This window comes from Salvelinus namaycush, chromosome 13 (genome assembly GCF_016432855.1).
Source record: "Salvelinus namaycush isolate Seneca chromosome 13, SaNama_1.0, whole genome shotgun sequence".
Classification (NCBI taxonomy): Eukaryota; Metazoa; Chordata; class Actinopteri; order Salmoniformes; family Salmonidae; genus Salvelinus; species Salvelinus namaycush.
In genome coordinates this window covers 1428943-1453056 of record NC_052319.1, presented here as the reverse complement: position 1 = coordinate 1453056, position 24114 = coordinate 1428943, and the positions used below count along the sequence as shown (strand labels likewise).

At 43.3% G+C, this 24114-nt stretch overlaps 1 protein-coding gene across 1 annotated transcript in view; it reads left to right on the top strand.

Moving 5' to 3' along the window:
- The window catches only part of LOC120058169 (Krueppel-like factor 12), a 150270-nt gene extending 137681 nt beyond the window's left edge, over positions 1 to 12589 (top strand). The window contains exons 5-6 of the mRNA XM_039006635.1: positions 1327 to 1484; positions 9679 to 12589. Of these exons, the coding sequence (XP_038862563.1) occupies positions 1327 to 1484; positions 9679 to 9860 (340 nt within the window). The 3' untranslated portion in view covers positions 9861 to 12589. The remainder of the gene's footprint in view (positions 1 to 1326; positions 1485 to 9678) is intronic.
- Positions 12590 to 24114: the final 11525 nt, after the last annotated feature.

The following is a 24114-nucleotide window of genomic DNA, read 5'->3' as shown; positions in this document are numbered from 1 at the left end:
GAGAGAGGGGAAGTTAGTTTGAGCTTCTGTGGCTGAGAGAGAATGAGAAAGAAGGGTGCAGAGAGAGCAAGGGACAGAAAGAGAGAGAGAGCTGAGAGAGAGCGAGAGAGAGAGAGAGAGAGAGAGAGAGAGAGAGAGAGAGAGAGAGAGAGAGAGCGCAGAGCAGAGCTCAGTCTCATATCTGACCCATGCGCTCATTTCCTGTTCAGCCCCACGGCCCCAGCATGGCAGCTAGCCAAGAGCAACAGGTGATCCCTGTGTGTGCGAGCGAGCGTGTGGGTGGATCAGCGAGACAGGAAGTGGGAGGCGGGTGGTTGAGACAGTTCACCGGAGGGCCTCTCTGGCCACGCCTCCTCTCTCCTCCACCACCCAAAAACACCTACCCCGGTCCCCAGCAGCCACGACTGCTGCTCCCCTCTCTCCTCCCCTCTCTCTTCTGTCTGCAACCCGTAACCTCTTCTCATTTCCAACCTCGAAAGAGCCCTGTTATGCACCCCTCCAGAAAAAAAACAGATCCCACTGAGACTGCTCTTCTTGTTCCTTTTCTCCTTCCTTTTCCTAGCCCCCAAATAGACTTTGGCTGCTCCTCGTTCTCCTGTATCCCCCCCCACCGTGTACTACTAATTTGAAACGAAATGTCATGACCAGTTATATTGATACAATATAAACAACTCAACAGAAATGATGTTCATTGAACTGCATGGAAGAAAAAAAAATGTGACATTGCCTTCTGATGATTGATAAATCAATGGGAACGGTAAAAATAACAGTCTTACATCATCCAGTTTCCTGTGCCTTTCTACCATGTTGCTAGAGCACCATCTAAAGGCCATTTAAATTCTTTCACAATATCTCAGAATGAACATGTCATAAAATGTGAAATTTGATCTATTTCCTAGTATTTCTAGTGAAGAACTTGGAGCTTGGGGGATGTTGAAATGTCATACGTTACATAATTACATTACATAATAGTACAATGCTGTTGTAGTATAAGTGTACATGACGAAGCCTACAAGAGAAAGAAGAGCTTGAAAAATCTAAATATTATTTTAGTGATTTTCATACTTCAAAAGATGGTTGAGTCCACATTCTCCACCAAATGTTGAGTATATACTCCTATATGTATTATAAGGAATATTAATATACATGAATGACACCATTGATGGAATTACAATAGTCAATGCATACACAGTCTCATGTTGGGTTTTGCTCATTAAGAATGGACCATACAGTTGTTGATATCCAAACTAATAATGTAAATGAAAGATGCTGAAAATGCTAAGGATGCTAAATTCTAATGAGCCACCTCTTCCTCTCCTGTTGCAGTTCCATGTCACCATTCAGTATTGAGAGCATACGGCGCCCTCAGAGGTCAGAGTCGCCCGACTCCAAGAAGAGACGCATCCACAGGTGTGACTTTGAGGGCTGCAATAAGGTCTACACCAAGAGCTCCCATCTAAAAGCACACCGGAGGACGCACACAGGTCAGTGTGTGTGTGTGTGTGTGTGTGTGTGTGTGTGTGTGTGTGTGTGTGTGTGTGTGTGTGTGTGTGTGTGTGTGTGTGTGTGTGTGTGTGTGTGTGTGTGTGTGTGTGTGTGTGTGTGTGTGTGTGTGTGTGTGTGTGGACGTGTTTAACTATTCTTGTGGGGACCAGAAGTCCCTACAAGAATAGTAAACAAACAAAAAGTTGACCAGCTGGGGACATTTTGTTAGTCCCCACAAGGTCAAATGCTATTTCTAGGGGGTTTAGGGTTAAGGTTAGAATTAGTTTTAGGGTTAGAATTAAGTTAAATATTAAGGTTAGGAGCTAGGGTTAGTTGTAGGGTTAGGGTTAGGAGCTAGGGTTAGGTTTAGGGTTAGGATAAAGTTGAGGTTTTTGGGTTAGGGTTAGGGTTAGGGTTAGGGTTAGGGTTAAGGTTAGGGTTAGGGTTAGGGTAAGAGTACGGGTTAGGATTAGGGTTAGGTTTAGGGTTAGGGGTTAGGGAAAATAGGATTTTGAATGGGACTGAATTGTATGTCCCCACAAGGTTAGCTGTACAAGACTGTGTGTGTGTGTGTGTGTGGCTTCACCAACTCATTACAGTTGTCTTCATCAATTAAAGTCTATGTCTCACTTTCTTCCTGAATAAAATGATTTCCCTCGCTCTAATACGCATGGAAAATGAATACACATGTAAGCCTCTTCACAATCAACAAGATCTCACGGTCTGACTGCAGTATTCACGCTTGTCGGTAAACTTTCAATTTGACTGTTAAATTTAGGCATTAGTTCTGAATAGTTAAGGTAGGGTTAAGGTTGGGATAGGTTTAAAACAAAAATAACAAAAAAGAGTGCCTAGCACTGGGGTTGAACCTGTGATTCTCTGAGCTTATACCCATCTACCATCTCCATCCACTACGCCATAGCAAGCCGCGAGCCTACTTGATGGTAATAGCGCTCACCATTGCCTCTAGTGACCGATATTGAAGCCATCTCCCGACATCCTGGGGACCTAGACAAACGTTGAATATTGCCTTAGATCTAGTGTGACTTTGCTGGTCACAATAGCACATTTTTTGAGACATGTTATTGACAAGGCAGCATAAACTCTATTCACACACTCACACCCACTTACACTGTTACTCTCGCGCACACACACACATATTCATACACACACACACGTTGACCCCACACATACATACACAAACCATCACACATGCACAAACACATTTAACTATACACGATGCTGCTACCTATTGTTATTCTATAAATTCACCCCCCAAAAATCTTAACTTGGTTAAATAACTGAAGCATAGATTGGTAACGTTTTTACTAATTTGGCACACAGAAACTAGATGCCATGAGTAACTTGGTCAAAAAGAATGGCACAGATTGTCCTAGAAGACTTAAGTGAGACTGCTATTATAAGCAGTCTTACTTAAACCCTCATATTTGTCGCCCCGTTTGACCTAGAGACTTGTGTCTTTCCTCATGATGAACAAATTTGCCTCAAGGACCCATAAATCCATCACGATAGATATTCCATAATTTTGGACATTTTGGAAAAGCTTTGAAAAATGTATTTTGACATTTTCAATCATAGTCTGCTGCTGGAAAAAACGTATTCTGGCTTAATGCCCCTGATATATTGTGAATAAAGAGAATACAGAGGGTGTTATTTAATGGAAGCTTCTTTAACGTAATCCAGGTGTAATCAGACATTCCCCAGGGCAGTTGTCTAGGCCTTTTACTTTTTAAAATCTATACTAATTACCTGCCTCTGGGTAAAGCCAGTGTGTCTATGTATGCAGATGACTCAACACCATACATGTAAGCTTCTACAGCGAGAGAAATCACTGCAACACTTCTTAAGGCTAGGGGGCACTATTTTCACGTCCGGATGAAAAGTGTGCCCAAAGTAAACTGCCTGCTACTCAGGCCCAGAAGCTAGGAAATGCATGGTAGATTTGGATAGACAACACTCTAAAGTTTCTAAAACTGTTAAAATTATGTCTGTGAGTATAACAGAACATATTTGGCAGGCGAAACCCCGAGGACAAACCATCCAGGAATGTTTTTTTTGAGGTCACTCTCTTTTCAATGGGGTTTCTAAGTGGATCTAGATTTCTAAGGCACTTGCTTGCAATTCCTATCGCGTCCACTAGATGTCAACAGTCTTTAGAAATTGGTTGATGTTTTTCCTTTTGAGAAATGAAGTGGCCATTTCCTCTCTGGGTGGATAGCCAAGTGTACTGTTGTGGTTGGGGCGCGACCTGGAAGCTCACTCCACTTTGTTTTCGTCCGGTATTGAACAAGGTTTATTCCGTCTTAAATGTAATTGATTATTTATGTTTAAAAAAAACTAAAGTTGGATTAGGAAAGTTGTTTGAAATGTTTGGAGCAAGTTTACAGGTAACATATTAGATACTTTGTAGTCATGTTGTGCGATTGTAACCGGTGTATTTTCGGAATCAAACGCGCCAAATAAATGGACATTTTGGGGATATAACGACAGAATTTATCGAACAAAAGGACAATTTGTGATGTTTAATGGACAAATTGTAGTGCCAACAGAAGAAGATCTTCAAAGGTAAGGCATGAATTATATCGTTATTTCTGACTTTTGTGTTGTGCCTGGCAGGTTGAATTATGATTTTCAAGTGTTTGTTTGATGGGGTGCTGTCCTCAGATAATAGCATGGTTTGCTTTCGCCGTAAAGCCTTTTTGAAATCTGACACTTTGGCTGGATTAACAAGAAGTTCATCTTTAAAACGATGTATAACACTGGTATGATTTATGAATTATTATTATGAGTATTTCTGTTTTTGAATTTGGCGCGCTGCTATTTCACTGGGTATTGTCAAATCAATCCCGTTAACGGGAATGGCGCGCGAAGGGATCACTAAGAAGTTTTAACAAAGAGCTGCAGTCAGTTTCAGAATAGGTGGCAATAAATAGATTTGTCCTAAATATTTCTACAACTAAACGCATTGTATTTGGGACAAATCATTCATTAAACCTGTAACGTAAACGCTGGGAGTCGAGAAGCAGGAGTAGCGTCTTGACATGAAACACATGAACAATGCTGCCTGGGGAATGAACCTAAGGGAGTGCCAGATAAAAGGGAATTAACGAGTGAGGTAATGGAGTCCAGGTGTGCCTCATGATGAAGCGCAGGTGCGCAAAATAATTGATGCCAGGTGCACATAATGATGGTTGCCAGGACCGGTGGTTAGTAAACTGGCGCAGTTGAACGCCGAAACAAACATCTCTCTGGTAAAAAGAAGGGCGGGGGTGTATGCCTTATGATTAACGAGTTGTGGTGTGATCATAACAACATACAGGAACTCTAGTTCTTTTGTTCACCTGACGTAGAATTTCTCACAATCAAATGTTGACCGCATTATCTACCAAGAGAATTCTCTTCGATTATAATCACAGACGTGTATGTCCTCCCCAAGCAGACACCTCGACAGCCCTGAAATAACTTCATTGGACTCTATGTAAACTGGAAACCACATATCCTGGGGCTGCATTTATTGTAGCTGGTGATTTTAACAAGGCTAATCTGAAAACCCAACATTTTATCAGCATATCGAATGCGCGACCCGGGCTGGAAAAATTCTGGATCACTGCTACTCTAACTTCCATGATGCCCTCCCTCGCCCTCCTTTCGGCAAATCTGACCACGACCCCATGTTGTTGCTCCCAGCCTATAGACAGAAACTAAAACAGGAAACGCCTGTGCTCTGGTCTGTTCAACGCTGGTCTGACCAATCTGATTCCACGCTTCAAGATTGCTTCGATCATGTGGACTGGGATATGTTCCGGATAGCCTCAGACAACACTGATGTACGTATATGCTGATTCGGTGAGCGAGTTTATTAGCAAGTACATCGGTGATGTTGCACCAACGGTAACTATTAAAACCTTCCCCAACCAGAAACCGTGGATTGATGGCAGCATTTGCGCAAAACTGAAAGTGCGAACCACTGCTTTTAATCATGGCAAGGTGACCGAATACAAACAGTGTAGCTATTCCCTACGCAAGGCAATCAAACAAGCTAAGCGTCAGTATAGAGACAAAGTAGAGTCGCAATTCAACGGCTCAGACACGAGACGTATGTGGCAGGGTGTACAGTCAATCACGGATTACAAAAAGAAAACCAGCCCTGTCACGGACGCCGATGTCTTGCTCCCAGACATAATGGTGGAGGACAATATGGTGCCACTGGCACAGCCCGCTACCAAAACCTGTGGGCTCTCCTTCACCGCAGCCAACGTGAGGAAAACATTTAAACGTGTTAACCCTCGCAAGGCTGCTGGCCCAGATGGCATCCCTAGCCGAATCCTCAGAGCATGCGCAGACCAGCTGGCTGGTGTGTTTACGGACATATTCAATCAATCCCTATCCCATCAGACTGTTAAACAGCAATCACTAACATTGAGTGGCTGCTGCCAACATACTGACTCAAATCTCTAGCCACTTTAATAATAAAAAATTGGATGTAATAAATGTATCACTAATCACTTTAAACAATGCTACTTTATATAATGTTTACATATCCTACATTACTCATCTCATATGTTTATACTGTGCTCAATATCATCTACTGCATCTTGCCTATGCCGTTCGGCCATCGTTCATCCATATATTTATATGTACATATTCTTATTCATTCCTTTACACTTGTGTGTATCAGGTAGTTGTTGTGAATTTGTTAGATTACTTGTTAGATATTACTGCACGGTCGGAACTAGAAGCACAAGCATTTCGCTAAACTCGGATTAACATCTGCTAACCATGTGTATGTGACCCATACCATTTGATTTCATTTGATTTAATGGGAGGAATGGGAGAAAACATGATGGCCCCGAGGATGAGGAGCGGGCCTGTCCTGGCGAAGATGGATATCACGGATGATGTTGGGATCCTGAATGTCCACCACCGGAACCCAACACAGCTCCCCAACACCGGGTCCGTACCCTTCCCAGTCCACCAGGTACTGGAGCCAACCTCCATGACGTCGGGAGTTGAGTAGGGATCTGACGATATAGGTGGGATGTCCTTTTGACGTCCAGGGAGGCGGATGGGTGTCGTGGGGGACAGCATCAGCCAGGGGACCAGGAACCACTGGCCTGAAAAAGGAGACATGAAAAGAAGATGAGATACGGTAGTCATTGGGAAGCTGTAACCTATACGTCACTTTGTTGACCCTCCGGTGAACCTTGAACGGCCCTACAAACCGGAGGCTCAGCTTCTTGCAAGGTAGGCGGAGTGAGAGTTTCCTGGTAGAGAGCCAGACACAATCCCCAGGATGGAAAACGGGAGTCTCACTTCGGTGGCAGTCTGCCTCCTCCTTCTGATGGTGGATGGTACGCTGGAGTCTGCATCGCTCCACAATTCTCCTCCGTGCTCATCCACTCATCCACCGCAGGAGCTTCGGTCTGGCACAGCCATGGCCGGCTGAACACATTGGAAGGGAGTCAGCCCGGTCGAGGAGTAACGTAATGAATTATGGGAGTTCTCCGCCCATGGAAGGAATCGGGCCCACTCTCCCTGCCGGTCCTGGCAGTGAATCCTCTGGAACCTCCCCAGCTCCTGGTTCATCCTCTCCACCTGCCTGTTATACTGAGGCCTATACCTGGAAGTGAGGCTGACCGTGACCCCGAGCTTCTCCATACAGGCTCTCCATACTTGTGATGTGATTGGGGGCCACGGTTGGAGACAATGTCCTCAGAAAGGCCATAATGCCAGTAGCCTAGGAAGGAGACAGCCTCCTGATGAAACTGGCACTACTCTGCCTTGACAAACAGTTGGTTAGCCAGGAGGCATTCCAGGACTACTCGAACATGAGTGATGTGATCCTCCAAGGTAGCCTAGTAGACCAGGATGTCGCCGATATACATGACCACCTGGCATCCGAGCATGTCCCGGAACACCTTGTTGATGAATGCCTGGAATACTGACAGAGCATTGGCTAAGCCAAATGGCATCACCAAGTACTCGTAGTGACCAGACATCGTGTTAAAAGCTGTCTTCCATTCATCCCCCTTTCAGAAGAGATTGTATGCACTCCGCAAGTCCGATTTGGTAAAGAACCGGGCCCTGCGGAGCTATTCGATGGCTGCCGACACCAACGGGAGAGGGTAACGGTACTTGGTGGTCATCTCATTGAGTCCTCGCTAATCAATACACGGGCGTAATCTTCCATCTTTCTTGACGACAAAGAAGCCTGCAGACGCAGGAGACATGTGGACATGCGGATGAAACCTTGTTGGAGCGCCTCATGGATGTACTCCTCCATGGCCTTGGTTTCAGCCACCGACAGAGGGTAGATGCGTCTGCGCAGGGGCGCAGAACCTGCCAGCAGGTCGATGGCACTGTCCCAGGGGCGATGAAGAGGGAGACAGGTGGCGCACTTATTGGAAAATACCTCCCGCAGGTCCTGGTATACCTCCTGGATGTTGGGCTGAAGGGCAACCACAGGACTCTCAAACGAAGTGGAACCACAAGGGACGGGAAAGAAGGTCCTCAAGCATTCGGGTGCCTAGTCCGTGATTTTCATTCTTAACCTTGAGATGTTGGACTTATGGCGTTGAAGCCAAGGGAGGCTGAGGATGATCTAGTGAGCTGGTGCACTGGTGATGAGCTCCCGAGTGGCGCAACGGTCTAAGGCAATGCATTTCAGTGCTAGAGGCGTCACTACAGACGCTGGTTCGATTCCAGGCTGTTTCACAACCGGCCGTGATTGGGAGTCCCATAGGGGGGCACACAATTGGTCCGGCGTCGTCCGGGTTATGGTTTGGCCGGGGTAGGATGTCATTGTAAATAATAATTTGCTCTTAATTAATTGACTTGCCTAGTTAAATAAAAGGGAATGTTCTCCTGATGGATGGACGGTGAGGTGAGGTGAGGTGAGGTGAGGTGAGGTGAGGTGAGGTGAGGTGAGGTGAGGTGAGGTGAGGTGAGGGTGAGTGGTTCGGTGATGTTGGTGATGGTCCCGGAACCTGGTGAATGATTATCGAGGGCTTGAACCGGGAAAGAAGAGGAGAGCGGGTATGAGGTGATGTTAAGGAAAATGCTTTCATTTACTATTTGTATGTTTAGCTAACATAATATAATTTAAACGTATGCATTAAGGTGTCTGTAATAGAATAAATGTGTCAAAACCAATTCTAGACATTCATAACTGCATTTCTACAGCTTCCAAAATCTGTTTTTACAATGGAGGAGAAGTAACAAGATGGCTGTGCGGTGGCTTCATTACAGCTCCCCCTGTTAGTCATCCAGGGTTTATACACATCACTGATTTACATTGAACTGTCTTGTGTTGATAAAAACAGCTGGAAGTAGGGAGGTCACACCTAAAAAAAAGAATCACTAGAAGATTAGGTGGTTGAAGTTTTTCCATGATCAGTTTAGAAAAATTGTGCGACAGCCTATAGGCCTTTGCTCCTATCATGTACCAGGGAGATAGCCCCCAGAAGCCAGTATGGATAGAATGCAAGTATTTACTTGTATTTGCCATATTCTAAACATGTTCACATGTCAGTGTATCACCATGGTCCTTTCCATGGTGAAACTTGTACTCCTGTATATCTGAAATAATTGGATGGTGAAAAGTTCATCAAGCCAACCAGAAAAGCAAAGCAAAGCAATTCAGGCATTCTTGAAAATCAGGACAATCCTTATCCTGCAAAGACATAGATTTTTAGCAAGAAGTTGCGTTTAGAATTACATTTGGATTGGAGGTTTATTTACGTGATGACATACACCTTAAAAATTATTCAGAGAGTATCATTTATTTGAAAAACACAATTTCCGTCATGATTTGTCACGATGAAGAAAGATAGACAAAAGAAAAATCCACCCCTGTCCAGCAGATAAAATTGTTGTCAATCATTAGAACATTTCTCCCATAGCTGCCATGTCCATTACTTCTTTCAATGTTGTTGTTTTTTTAAACTTTTGTTGAATAAACCTGGGTCAATGGAAACCTGCCAACTGTCTCCAAAACTGTTTACTTTTTGATGCTTGTGATGTCTACACTTTCCAAGCATATTATAAGACTGTTTAAGTAGAAAATGGGGAAAAAAATAGCCAATACACTAGCGAATGCACACAAATTGTATGTTGTGAAAGTCACTGTTTCACCCAGTCTCTGTTTCTGTCTGTTTGTGTTGACCTGTCCAGGTGAGAAGCCATACAAATGCACCTGGGACGGCTGCACGTGGAAGTTCGCCCGCTCTGACGAGCTGACTCGCCACTACCGGAAACACACAGGCATCAAGCCCTTCAAGTGTGCAGACTGTGACCGCAGCTTCTCCCGTTCGGACCACCTGGCTCTGCATCGACGGAGACACATGCTGGTGTGAAACAGTTTCAGGGTGATGATGTCATCAGACGAAGCAGAAGCACACATTTACACACACACACACATCGCCGCAGGGGGGAGCGGGGTCTCTCCCTCAATGTGGTTCAGCTGGACTGGACACACACTGTTGTCTATCCGTGAGGCAGTGGGAAAAGAGAGCGAAAAGCACAGAATGGTGTTTGTCTGTCCACAGAGCAAAAAAAAACAGGGTCGGTTCTGGATCCTCACTGACTGAGGAGGGTTGGAACCGGAGAAGGCTCTTTTGTTGTCATTTTGGAGTTTGGAGTTTTTACGACAATCTGTCTTTTTTCCTAGCACTGTTCTTAAATGGTTTCACTTCTGAGTTTTTTTGGAGGGATGTTCTTCGTTCATTTGGAAGGAAACTTGAATCGCAACCGTTTTGTTCTTGTTGTCTTTGTTTTAGTTATATTGTTCAAAATGGCTGCTTTTCTAGTGTCTATAATGTGAAAGAACTCTATGGATTGGATGGCTGGATGAATGGATGGAAGGGCTGTATGCATGTGTTTTGAAGTATAGGGCCTTGGATTGGACAATGGAATAAAAAGACACAGATTCCAATTTGCCTATGGAAAGTATTGTTGCACAGTTCCCGCCGTACAGCAGCTTCCTGAATCTCTGTGTTTCAGGACAACCCGGCACCAGAGGGTGCCATCCACACATAGATTGTACCTATAAAAACTGGTTTGAGTGTTCTAGAATCAGTATTGTAGAATAAGTTCTAGTACCAGTGTTCTAGATTAAGAAGCATCCGGAGCATCGCAATGGACCAGTGATGTAGATGCAGAGTTGTTTTTGCTATTTGTTTTGTTTTTCATTCAATGGATCTTGTTAACACACGAGATCGACTCAACCACATTGAGGCTCATCACCTTGAGCCTCTTCTAAACTTTTTCTTTAAAAAAAAACTTGATTGGTGCATTTTGTGCAGTGATTAGCAATCAGTAAAGTGCAATCTCATTGGGTAAATAGAGTTTTAATATGGAGACTTTTATTGTTTCTAGTTTATTGTATCTTGCTGTGTATGCCTGTTTTTGATACATTTTCACAAAGAAACATCAATCCGAACCCCCAATGTACAATGAAAAATCGAATGAACATATCCGGTATGTGAAAACAACTTTGAAGCACCTTACAGATTCACACATATGATGATTCCATAATATTCAAGGATTTTGTTTCATATCCCTGGTATTTTCAGATGAAGGGATTGGCATTGTGATCATTTGTGTGTTAGTAGTCTATAGGTAAAGCATATTGGCTTCAGTTCAGAGGGCTAACCCGGGAACTCAGTTGCTCTAGTTCAATTGGAAAGCAATACGTTCAGAACAGGGAAATGTGTTCTTGTATTCTTGTTCTGGTTGCTGATACCCAAAATGACCCTAAATCCCTCTGTTACAGATATATTTCTACCAGTGCCACTTCGTACTCTATACTACACATTTCTATATTTCTACTGGGTTTGTAGCTACAGCACAAGGTTCTAGGCAAGCTCACTGTAAACAGTTTGGAAAATGTCACATTAATGATGGGTGGTTGAGGAGGAACAGGTTTTTTCAAAATGTATTCATGAACAGACCTACATGTTTGTCGAACTTGGAACAAAATCTCCCCTTCTCTTTTCTACATCGTAGTACACGATGCACACAGACAGTTGGCCCTGTAGCTTTGTCTGGCGGTTTGCGAGAGAGCGATGTCTTTTTTAGTCATACAGAGGTCTTCAGATCCAGCTTCAGGTCTACCTTTTCTTGCAATTTGTCTTGCATGTCCCTCAATGACAGATATCCATACTGCGGTTTCTACTGTCTCATCTACCATATCTCAGAGTAAAGGGTTATTCAACACAGTAAAACCACATTTTGATCAGTCTCTGTACATGGATCAAAAAGAGATCTACGGAAATATAGAGATGTTTTTACAGCTATAGGCTGCCTTACAAAAGTATTCAGACCCCTTGAATTTTTCAAATTTATTGTGTTACAAAGTGGAATTAAATTGTAATTTTTTGTCAACCATGTACATACAAAACTCTGTAATGTCATTTTTTTAAATTAATAAAATAAAATATAGTCATTGCATAAGTATTCAGCCCCATTTGTTTAGGCAAGCCTAAATTAGTTCAGGAGTGAAGTTTGGCTTAACAAATCCCACAAATCACATGTACATGGACTCACTCTCTGTGAAATAATAGGGTTTGACATGATTTCTAAAGGACTAACCCTTCCTCTGTCCCCCATACAACATCTGTAAGGTCCCTCAGACAAGTATTGTATTTAAAGCACATATTCAACTACAAAGTCCAGGGAGATTTTCGAATCAGACATGGACATGGACTATCTCTTAAAGCATGGTCTAGTTAATAATTATGCTGTGCATCATATATTAAACCACCTAGGCACCTCAAAGAAACAGTCGTTCTTCTGAACTGAGCAGCAGGACGGGAATGAAACTACTCAGGTATCTAACCATCAGACCATTGAGGATTTTAAACCAGCTACGGAGTTTAATGGCTGTGATGGGAGAGAACTGAGGATTGATCCATCCTCAAAAAGGATGGATCACATACACATATTTAGCAGATGATCACCAACATTGTAGTGACTCCAAAAGAATGACCTAAATGATAGAGTCAAAAGAATAACACAAATATACAAAATAATATAATACTGCAAAAAAACATGGCAAATGAATACACTTTTTGGCCTAAATGCAAAGCCCTATTTTGGGGCAAATCCAACACAACACATCACTGAGTAACGGTCTCCTTATTTTCAAGCTTGGTGGTGGCTGAATCATGGATGCTTGACATCAGCAAATACTGGGGAGATTTTCAGGATAAAAATAAATGGGATAGGGCTATACACAGTCAAACTCCTGGAGCAAAACCTTCTTCAGTCTGCTTTACACCAGACACTGGAATTCATCTTTCAGCAGGACAAAAACCTACAACACAAGGCCAAATCTACACTGGAGTTGCTTACCAAGAAAACAGTGTTTGTTCCTAAGTGGCCAAGTTACAGTTTTGACTTTAATCTGCTTGAAAAAGTAAGGCATGACTTGAACATTTCTGACTAGCATTTTGAACATAATAATTGGCAAATATTGCACAATCAAGGTGTGCAAAGCTCTTAGAGACTTACCCAAGAAGACTCACAGCTGTAATTGCGGTCAAATGTGTTTTTTAACATGTATGGACTCAGGGAGCTGAATACGTACGCAACGACTATATTTCCTTTATTTCTTTTGAATACAGAGTATTTTGTGTAGATTGTTGAGAAAAGAAATACAATTAAATCAAATTTAATCCCACTTTGTAACACAATAAAATGTGAAGAAATCCAAGGCATCTCAATACTTTTGAAAGGCACTGTAACTGGGTTATTCTAAAAATAATAATATGGCTCAACTTCCATTTAGTCTTAGCTATGACATCAACCACTTATGTTTTGCAGGTTGTTTGACGTCAACTTTAAATTTCCAATTTATCCAGCCGGTTGGAAATAGATGCCTATGGACATACAAATAACACTACATAAATCTTTCTGAGACACATGAAAGCAATATTGTAAGCTTTTCCTATCAGCGAAGTTATCAGATTTCACTTTTTTGCAATTATGTGACACAGATCTGATGGTGTTTATCATTATCAAAGCCGTTCATAACAGAATCCCACATGTATGATAACTGTATTTGTTCAAAGTATTTTTACAACTTGCATTTTATACACAGAGGTTTTCGCTGGATCCCCGCTTACAGTTTCAGAAGCACATTTCAGAAGGCCAGCATATGCTCAGTGACTTTAATAACACACACAGACACACCAGCGTAGTGGTCCTGTACTAGAGTTCAAAACCACATCATTACCTGAAACAAAACTATATTTTGCAGAAACATGCCCAATTTGTCTCTTTCCCTTTTGGTATTATGAAGTATTATAATATATGTCATATTATGTTGCTACGGTATATGTTTGTGTACATGTGAATATTTCCAATTGTATTGCCTTTTTTGGCTCATGCATATCATCAGCACCTTGTTTGTTATGAAGTATAGTTTTTAAATGAATTCATTTGAAATGTTAAATCCATTGATACATATTAATAATTATCAACATATTTTATTATTCATATACTGTACTTTTCTGAAATGAGGGGCACTTCATCTTGCATATAACAATTTTCTGTAAAAAAATATATATATTTTGAAATGTTGTAAAATATGTGATAGTGGAAATAAATAAAAAGTATTACTCAGTTCTACAGTCTGTATATACATAAAAGAAATAGGCCTTTTAATTATTAGACAACAGGAAATACATTTATACATGTAAAGTCTTTTTCAGAGACACTCATTTATCTGATTTGATATACAGTACAATGGAGCTATTGATAATAAACAATTTGTTATCTAAAATACTCATATAAATGATCAAATGTGATGTCAAAAATTTGCCATTTAGCATTTTGGTTTGTGATTGTCTTCTTTCTCAAAACAAGAGAAAGTTTCCATATAAATATTGTCAAACATTTGATCAGATAATTGCTGTATAGATCAAACCCAAATACGTTATTCTCCACCCACCCACGTTCAATTGAACAATCTTACAAGTAGAAGTGCAGATTCATATCAACATTATATCAAACTATTTAATTCAGGGTTTCATTCACAATAGCATTGTTGTTAATTTTTTTTAACTTCACTTGAAAGTTAACTAATATTTTGCATGTGTACACATAGGCTTATTGTATGCATGCATTATCATTCCCCTTTAGCATTATGAAAACTTTTTACAAGCATCCAAGTAATGGTAAGCAGGGTCAAACTTATGCAATAATGAATAGTGCCTCCTATCACAGCAAATCTCTGAAAAGCATCCACTTAAACTATTTCACAACTAACATGTATCACATTAATTCAAAATAATAGACTTTTGAATTGATACTCAGCCAGAGAAGTATTCGTAAAAAAATAAAAGCACATCAACTCTGAAATCATTATGCAAACAGGCCACCTCCCATTTTTCAGTTTATATTCAATGCACTGAGCCTTACCACATTGTTTCAATACAGTATCCTCATACCAGCCTTTTACATGCTGTATGAATCTCCCATGGAAGCTGAATATGATTTGCATGGATGTATTTTGCTGAAAACTTCGCTTAAAAGAATTTAATTGTTTTATCGTCATCGTATCATTTGGGTTTTGACCTCTCCGATACTGGTTATTTGTGCAAATACTTTCATTTTTCATAATCATATTTCTGCATACAAAAGCACAGAAGAGCCATTTGATATAACTGATTTTACACAGTGTTGAATGTATTGTGGTTCACAGGGAAAGCTCTATTGAATGTGTAAAAGCCAGAATACCAACCCTTGGGGAGCACCCTGTGAAATCAATTTGATTACACTTATATCTGTATCCGTTCAATATTAATTTAATTTCTGTTTTAAATTATGCGTTTCTTTTATCTCTGCTTTTGAATAATTATTTAGTGATGCGAATGCCTTTGTTTCAAGCTTACTGCTATTATGTACAGTAATTGTTGTTCCTGTATTTATGTATAGTGCCTGTATTGTACATTTATTCAGAGTTTTTCATTCTTACAGTAAAGTTGTGATATTGCCCTGCAATGTTTCAAAGGGAGACCCTAGCTCAAGGAATTCTACGAACAGATTCGGAAACCCAATGTTTTTCAAAGGTAGAAATAACAAGTGTTTTTCTCATTTCTTTTTCTTTCTTCTGTTTTATTATTTTCTGTTCTTCAAAAGTTGTCTAAATATTCTGTCAATAGTCTTCATATGGACGGAGCTGTGAAATGAAACCGAGTTCCAACATAATGTTTATTAATATGAATGGAGGCATGAAGGTGAATAAAGTTACATTTTGTATGTAACACGGTCGTATCAGAACTCATTTAGACTTGAGGCTGTGTTGTGGTTAGCGGGTGGTGTTGATTTCGCTAGGACATTTGAGTGCGCTACTCACCTTTGCTGCCATTCAGAAACCTAAGTTCAGTATTAGGAGAGTCATTCCCGAATGATAGCTATAAAAAGTTGTGCACAGCTATCAGAGCTAATTTTATCGGCAAAATTGTAATACAGTATGTCCTTGAATGTAATGATAAAATGGGCCATGGTCTTTGTTGGGCATTCAATCATCTGTCCAAGTGTCCACATAGGCAGTTGTATTCAAAGTCGGGGTCGGGTTCGAGGCAGGATTGCAGTGGGAATGCCAAATATATTAAAAAAAATATATATATATATTTTTTTTAAATTATAGAAAAAATTTACAGTACAGATTATTGTATGGGACAATTTACAAATGTATTGGAGAAAGATAATTTAAATGAGAGAAGTAAATTTCCATGAAGAATAGAATAACACGTGAAAGTTGGTTTGGGGTCTCTATCTTGAACAGTGGTGAACGGTAGTGGCGTGGATCAGAAAACCAGTCACTATCTGGTGTGACCACCATTTGCCTAATGCAGCACAACACATCTCCTTCACATAGAGTTGAACAGGCTGTTGATTGTGGCCTGTGGAATGTTGTCCCACTCCTCTTTGATGGCTGTGCAAAGTTGCTCAATATTGGCGGGAACTGGAACACGCTGTTGTACACATCGATCCAGAGCATCCCAAACATGCTCAATGGGTGACATGTCTGGTGTGTATGTAGGCCATGGAAGAATTGGGACATCTTCAGCTTCCAGGAATTGTGTAAATAAATGGCACGAATGGCACGACAATGGGCCTCAGGATCTCATGAAGGTATTGCTGTGCATTCAAATTGCCATCGATAAAATGCAATTTTGTTCGTTGTCCGTAGCTTATGCATAACAATGCCATAACCCCATGAAGGCCAAATTGCAGTCAGGTCAAGACCATGGTGAGGATAACGAGCATGCAGATGAGCTGAGACGGTTTCTGACAGTTTGTGCAGAAATTCTTCAGTTTTGCAAACCCACAGTTTCATCAGCTGTCCGGGTGGCTAGTTTCTTAGACGATCCCACATGTGAAGAACCCGGATGTCGAGGTCCTGGGCTGATATGGTTACACGTGGTTTGCGGTTGTGAGGCCAGTTGGACGATTTCCTTATTTGAACTCTAAAACGACATGTTAGAGAAATGAACATTCAATTCTCTGGCAACAGTTGTGGTGGACATTCCCGCAGGCAGCATGCCAACTGCACACTCCCTCAAAACTATATTGTGTTTTGTGACAGCACAAGGTGTACCTGTGTATTGATCATGCTGTTCAAATTAATCAGCTTCTTGATATGCCACACCTGTCAGGGGGATGGATTATCTTGGCAAAGGAGAAATGCTCACTAACAGGGATGTAAACAAATCTGTGCACACAATTTGAGAGAAATATGCTTTTTGTGCATATGGAACTCTGGAATCTTTAATTTCAACTCATGAAATTACATGTTACGTTCATATTTTTGTTCAGTGTAACTGATAAACACTTTTAAGAATTGGAAGTTTTGAAGATACGTTTTTTTATGCAAATATATATAGTTATGGATAGCCTGAACTTGTTTGGTGTCTAGCTTGAACGGTTTAAGAATTACTATTGGTAGATTATTCTATGCAAGTGTATGCAAATATATAGAGGTATTTTTTTTTATTGGAAGCTAAAATAGTCTGAACATGTGAAAGTTGTCTCTAGCTTGAACGGATCAAGAGCTATTATGGGTTGGTTATTTTATGCAAATGTGTGCACATTTATATAATGATAGTTAATTTATATAATTATAGTTGCTAAAAGTTTAAGAATTTGGAGGTTAGGATAGCCTGAATGTTTTAAAGTTGGTCTGATCGCTTAATTGGCCAAGGAGTAGGATCATTTTTAATATCTACCACTGAATTCCTATGTATATACTTCAAACCCATGTTAATTTATGCACATTTAAAATGGTTATAATTTTTAAATCATAAATATTATCCAAATTTTGAACGCAAGCTATCTAAATTGGATCAGTCTAAACATCTGTAACGGTTCGATAACTACAGACACTGAGAGAAGGGAAGCAAATACAGGGTGAGGGTTTAATAATAAATAGACATGAAACTAAACAAGAACAGTGTCTGGACAAGAGAAACAAAACAACATCAATGCAGACACGGGAATGAAACTGAGGAAGTGACAGATATAGGGGACGCAATCAATGACGTGATGGAGTCCAGGTGAGTCCGATGAAGCACTGGTGCGCATAACAATGGTGACAGGTGTGAGTAATGATGAGCAGCCGGGCGACCTCGAGTTCCAGAGTGGGGGAGCAGGAGCAGACGTGACAGTTACCCCCGCCCCCCCTAGGGGCGCCACCTGTCAGGGCAGACAGAATGGTCGAAACCGTAAGAACTAGAGAACAGGGACTAAAGAGAACAGGAGTATGGAAAAACACGCTGGTAGGCTTGACGAGACAAGCACAAGACAGGTGAAACAGATTAGGGCCTAATGAATTTATTTCAATTTACTGATTTCCTTATTTGAACTGTAACTCAGTAAAATCATTGAAATTGTTGCATATTGCACTTATATTTTTGTTCAGTATAGTTATAGTTGAGAGAGATCTTAAAGAATTTGAAGTTAGCCTGAATGGTTTTGTAGCTTACATGGAGCGGGAACATTTTAAATAGCTACCACTGTATTACTGTGGTTCTAATTCAAACCCATGTTAATTTCTGCACATTTTAAATGCTTATAGTTTAAAATATATATACAGTGCATTTGGAAAATATTCAGACCCCTTGACTTTTTCCAAATTTTGTTAGGTTACAGCCTTATTCTAAAATGGATTCAATAGTTTTTTTCCCTCATCAATCTACACACAATAACTCCATAATGATAAAGCAAAAACAAGTGTTATTATATTTTTGCTAATTTATGAAAAAATGTAAACGGAAATACAACATTTACATAAGTATTCAGACCCTTTACTCAGTACTGTGTTGAAGCACCTTTGGCAGCGATTACAGCCTCCAGTCTTCTTGGGTATGATGCTACAAGCTTGGCTGTAGTCAATGAACAGCATTCTTACATAGGTGTTCCTCTTGTCCAGATGGGATAGGGCAGTGTGCAATGTGATGGTGATTGCATCGTCAGTGGACTTATAGGGGCGGTAAGCAAATTGGAGTGGTTCTAGGGTATCAGGTAGGGTGAAGGTGATATACTCCTTAACTAGTCTCTCAAAGCACTTCATGATGACAGAAGTGAGTGCAACAGGGCGATAGTCATTTAGTTCAGTTACCTTAGCTTTCTTGGGAACAGGAACAATGGTGGCCATCTTGAAGAATGTGGGGACAAGAGACTGGGAATAGGATTGATTGAATATGTCCGTAAATACACCAGCCAGCTGGTCTGCGCATGCTCTGAGGACGCGGCTAGGGATGCCGTCTGGGCCGGCAGCCTTGCGAGGGTTAACACATTTAAATGTTTTACTCACTTTGGCCAAAGAGAAGGAGAGCCCACAGGCTTTGGTAGCGGGCCATGTCAGTGGCACTGTATTGTCCTCAAAGCGAGCAAAGAAGTAGTTTAATTTGTCTGGGAGCAAGACATCGATGTCCGCGACGTGGCTGGTTTTCTTTTTGTAATCCGTGATTGGCTGTAGACCCTGCCATATACGTCTCGTGTCTGAGCCATTGAATTGCGACTATAATTTGTCTCTATACTGACGTTTTGCTTGTTTGATTGCCTTATGGAGGGAATTGCTGCACTGTTTGTATTTGGTCATGTTTCAAGTTACCTTGCCATGATTAAAAAAGGTGGTTCACACTTTTAGTTTTACGCGAATGCTGCCATTTCTGGTAAGGAAATGTTTTAATAGTCACAGTTGGTATGACTGTGGGGCGGCAGGTAGCCTAGTGGTTAAAGCGTTGGACTTGTAACCGAAAGGTTGCAAGATCGAATCCCCGAGCTGCCGTCATTAAAAATAAGAATTTGTTCTTAACTGATTTGCCTAGTTAAATAAAGGTAAAAAATGTATAAATCTCTGATGCACTTGCTAATAAACTTGCTCACCGAGTCAGTGTATACATCAATGTTGTTGTCTGAGGCTATCTGGAATATATCCTGGTCCATGCATTCCTGTTGGTAAGTTGTCAATGCTTTTATATCCAATGGTTCATCTTCCTGTATCGTGGAATCTGATTGGTCAGACCAGCATTGGACAGACCTGAGCATGGGTGTTTCCTGTTTCTGTTTATAGGCTGGGAGAAACAAAATGGAGTCATGGTCAGATTTGGCGGGGGAGGGAAGTTAGAGTAGCAATGATCCAGAATGCCAGCAGCCCGTGTCGTGCATTCGATATGGTGATAGAATTTAGGAAGTCTCGTTCTCAGGTTAGCTTTATCCCGAGTGAGTCATGTTTCCGTGAAACAGAGAATGTTACAATCTCTGATGTCTCTCTGGGTGGCAACTCGTTCCCTAATTTCATCCACCTTGTTATCGAGAGATTGGACATTGGCGAGTAATATGCTCGGAAGCGGTGGATGGTGTGCTCGCATTCTGAGTCTGACCACTAGGCCGCTCCGTCTACCTCTCCTGCGGCGACCGCGTTGTTTTGGATCGGATGTCCAGGGTGGAGGTCCGAACAAAGGATCCGCTTCGGGAAAGACGTATTCCTGATCGTAATGTTGGTAAGTTGTCATCGCTTTTATATCCAATAGTTATTCAAATCAAGTTTCAAATCATTTTTATATAGCCCTTCGTACATCAGCTAATATCTCGAAGTGCTGTACAGAAACCCAGCCTAAAACCCCAAACAGCAAGCAATGCAGGTGTAGAAGCACGGTGGCTGGGAAAAACTTGCTAGAAAGGCCAAAACCTAGGAAGAAACCTAGAGAGGAACCAGGCTATGAGGGGTGGCCAGTCCTCTTCTGGCTGTGCCGGGTGGAGATTATAACAGAACATGGCCAAGATGTTCAAAATGTTCATAAATGACCAGCATGGTCAAATAATAATCAGGAATAAATGTCAGTTGGCTTTTCATAGCCGATCATTAAGAGTTGAAAACAGCAGGTCTGGGACAGGTAGCACGTCCGGTGGACAGGTCAGGGTTCCATAACCGCAGGCAGAACAGTTGAAACTGGAACAGCAGCAAGGCCAGGTGGACTGGGGACAGCAAGGAGTCATCATGCCCGGTCGTCCTGACGCATGGTCCTAGGGCTCAGGTCCTCCGAGAGAGAGAAAGAAAGAGAGAAGGAGAGAATTAGAGAGAGCATACTTAAATTCACACAGGACACTGGATAAGACAGGAGAAGTACTCCAGATATAACCAACTGACCCTAGCCCCCCGACACATAAACTAGCATAAATACTGGAGGCTGAGACAGGAGGGGTCATATTCGCGGCTGTATGTATTAACACTTGAAATTTCCTGGGCCAACAATGTGAGAAATAATACAAAAAAAACAATACATAAAAAAACAAATATCTGCATAGTTTCCTAAGGACCTGAAGCTAGGCGACCATCTCTGTCGGTGCCATCTTGCATCTTTCGTCTTGGTTGTGTGCTTAGGGTCGTTGTCCTGTTGGAAGTTCATCTTTCCCTTGATCCTGACTAGTCACCCAGTCCCTGCCACTGACAAACATCCCCTAGCATGATGCAGCCACCACTATGCTTTACCGTAGGGATGGTGCCAGGTTTCTTACAGACGTGAAGCTTGGCATTCAGGCCAAATAATTCATTCCTTGTTTCACCATACCAGCGAATCTTGTTTCTCATGGTCTGAGATTCCTTTATGCCTTTTGGCATACTCCAAGCGGGCTGTCAAGTGCCTTTTACTGAGGAGTGGCCACCCAAATGGGTTCTCCCATTTCCACAGAGGAACTCTGGAGCTCTGTCAGAGTGACCATCGGGTTCTTGTTCACCTCCTTGACCAAGCCCCTTCTCCCCTGATTGCTCAGTCTGGCCGGGCGGGCCAGCTCTAGGAAGAGTCTTCGTGGTTCCAAACTTCTTCCATTTAAGAATGATGGAGGCCACTGTCTTTTTGGGGACCTTAAAACCGGCCGCAAAACCTGACACAGAAGGGGAGGGTCCGGGTGGGCCTTCCTATGGCGGCGGCCCGGGTGCGGGACGTGGACCCCCCTCCACCATAGTCACTACCCGCTCTGGCGGATCCTGGCTGGCTGACGGCTCTGGCGGATCCTGGCTGGCTGGCGACTCTGGCTGCTCATGGCTGGCTGGCGACTCTGGCTGCTCATGGCTGGCTGGCGACTCTGGCTGCTCATGGCTGGCTGGCGACTCTGGCTGCTCATGGCTGGCTGGCGACTCTGGCTGCTCATGGCTGGCTGGCGACTCTGGCTGCTCATGGCTGGCTGGCGACTCTGGCTGCTCATGGCTGGCTGGCGACTCTGGCTGCTCATGGCTGGCTGGCGACTCTGGCAGATCCTGGCTGGCTGGCTGGCGACTCTGGAAGATCCTGGCTGACTGGCGGCTCTGGCGGATCCTGGCTGACTGGCGGCTCTAGCGGCTCCTGACTGACGAACGGCTCTGACGGCTCGGGACAGACGGGCGGCTCTAATGGCTCGGGACAGACGGAAGGCTCAGATGGCGCTGGGCAGACGGATGGCTCAGATGGCGCTGGGCAGACGGATGGCTCAGATGGCGCTGGGCAGACGGATGGCTCAGATGGCGCTGGGCAGACGGATGGCTCAGATGGCGCTGGGCAGACGGATGGCTCAGATGGCGCTGGGCAGACGGATGGCTCAGATGGCGCTGGGCAGACGGATGGCTCAGATGGCGCTGGGCAGACGAGCAGTGCAGGCGGCGTTGGGCAGACGGCCGACTCTGACCTGCTGAGGCGCACAGTAGGCCTGGTGCGTAGTGCCGGAACTGGTGGTACCGGACTGGAGACACGCACCTCAAGGCTAGTGCGGGGAGAAGGAACAGGGCATACTGGACCCTGGAGACGCACATTAGGCCTAGTGCGTGGTGCCGGAACTGGTGGTACCGGGCTGGGGACACGCCTCTCAGGGCTAGTGCGGGGAGAAGGAACAGGGCATACTGGACCCTGGAGACGCACATTAGGCCTAGTGCGTGGTGCCGGAACTGGTGGTACCGGGCTGGGGACACGCACCTCAAGGCTAGTGCGGGGAGCAGCAACAGGACGCACAGGACTCTGGAGACGCACAGGAGGCTTGGTGCGTGGTGCCGGAACTTGTGGTACCGGGCTGGAGACACGCACCATAGGGCGAGTGCGTGGAGGAGGAACAGGGCTCTGGAGACACACTGGAAGCCTGGTGCGTGGTGTTGGCACTGGTGGTACTGGGCTGGGGCGGGGAGGTGGCGCCGGATATACCGGACCATGCAGGCGTACTGGCTCCCTTGAGCACTGAGCCTGCCCAACCTTACCTGGTTGTATGCTCCCCGTCGCCCGACCAATGCGGGGAGGTGGAATAACCCGCACTGGGCTGTGTAGGCGAACCGGGGACACCATGCGTAAGGCTGGTGCCATGTATGCCGGCCCGAGGAGACGCACTGGAGACCAGACGCGTTGAGCCGGCTTCATGGCACCTGGCTCAATACTCAATCTAGCCCTGCCAGTGCGGGGAGGTGGAATAACCCGCACCGGGCTATGCACACGTACAGGAGACACCATGCGCTCTACCGCATAACACGTACTCTCGCACTCCACGGAAAGCATAGGGAGTTGGCGCAGGTCTCCTATCTGACTTCGCCACACTCCCTTGTAGCCCCCCCCCCCCGAGAAATTTTTGGGTTTTACTCACGGGCTTCCAGCCTTGCTTCCGTGCTGCCTCCTCATATCGCCTCCTCTCGGCTTTAGCTGCCTCCAGCTCTTCACGAGGGAGGCGATATTCTCCCGGTTGTGCCCAAGGTCCCTTACCATCCAGTATCTCCTCCCAAGTCCAAGAATCCTGTGTATAAAGCTCCTGCTGCTGCTTGACACGCTGCTTTGTCCTTTTTTGGTGGGTAATTCTGTCACGATCGTTATGAGACGAATGAGTGGACCAAGGCGCAGCGTGGAAAAAAGACATCTTCTTTTAACTTCTTATGGCTGCAAGGGGCAGTATTGAGTAGCCAGTTAAATCGTGCCCATTTCAAACGGCCTCGTACTCAATTCTTGCTCGTACAATATGCATATTATTATTACTATTGGATAGAAAACACTCTCTCGTTTCTAAAACCGTTTGAATTATTTCTCTGAGTGAAACAGAACTCATTCTGCAGCACTTTTCCTGCCCAGGAAGTGGAACGTCTGAAATTGATGC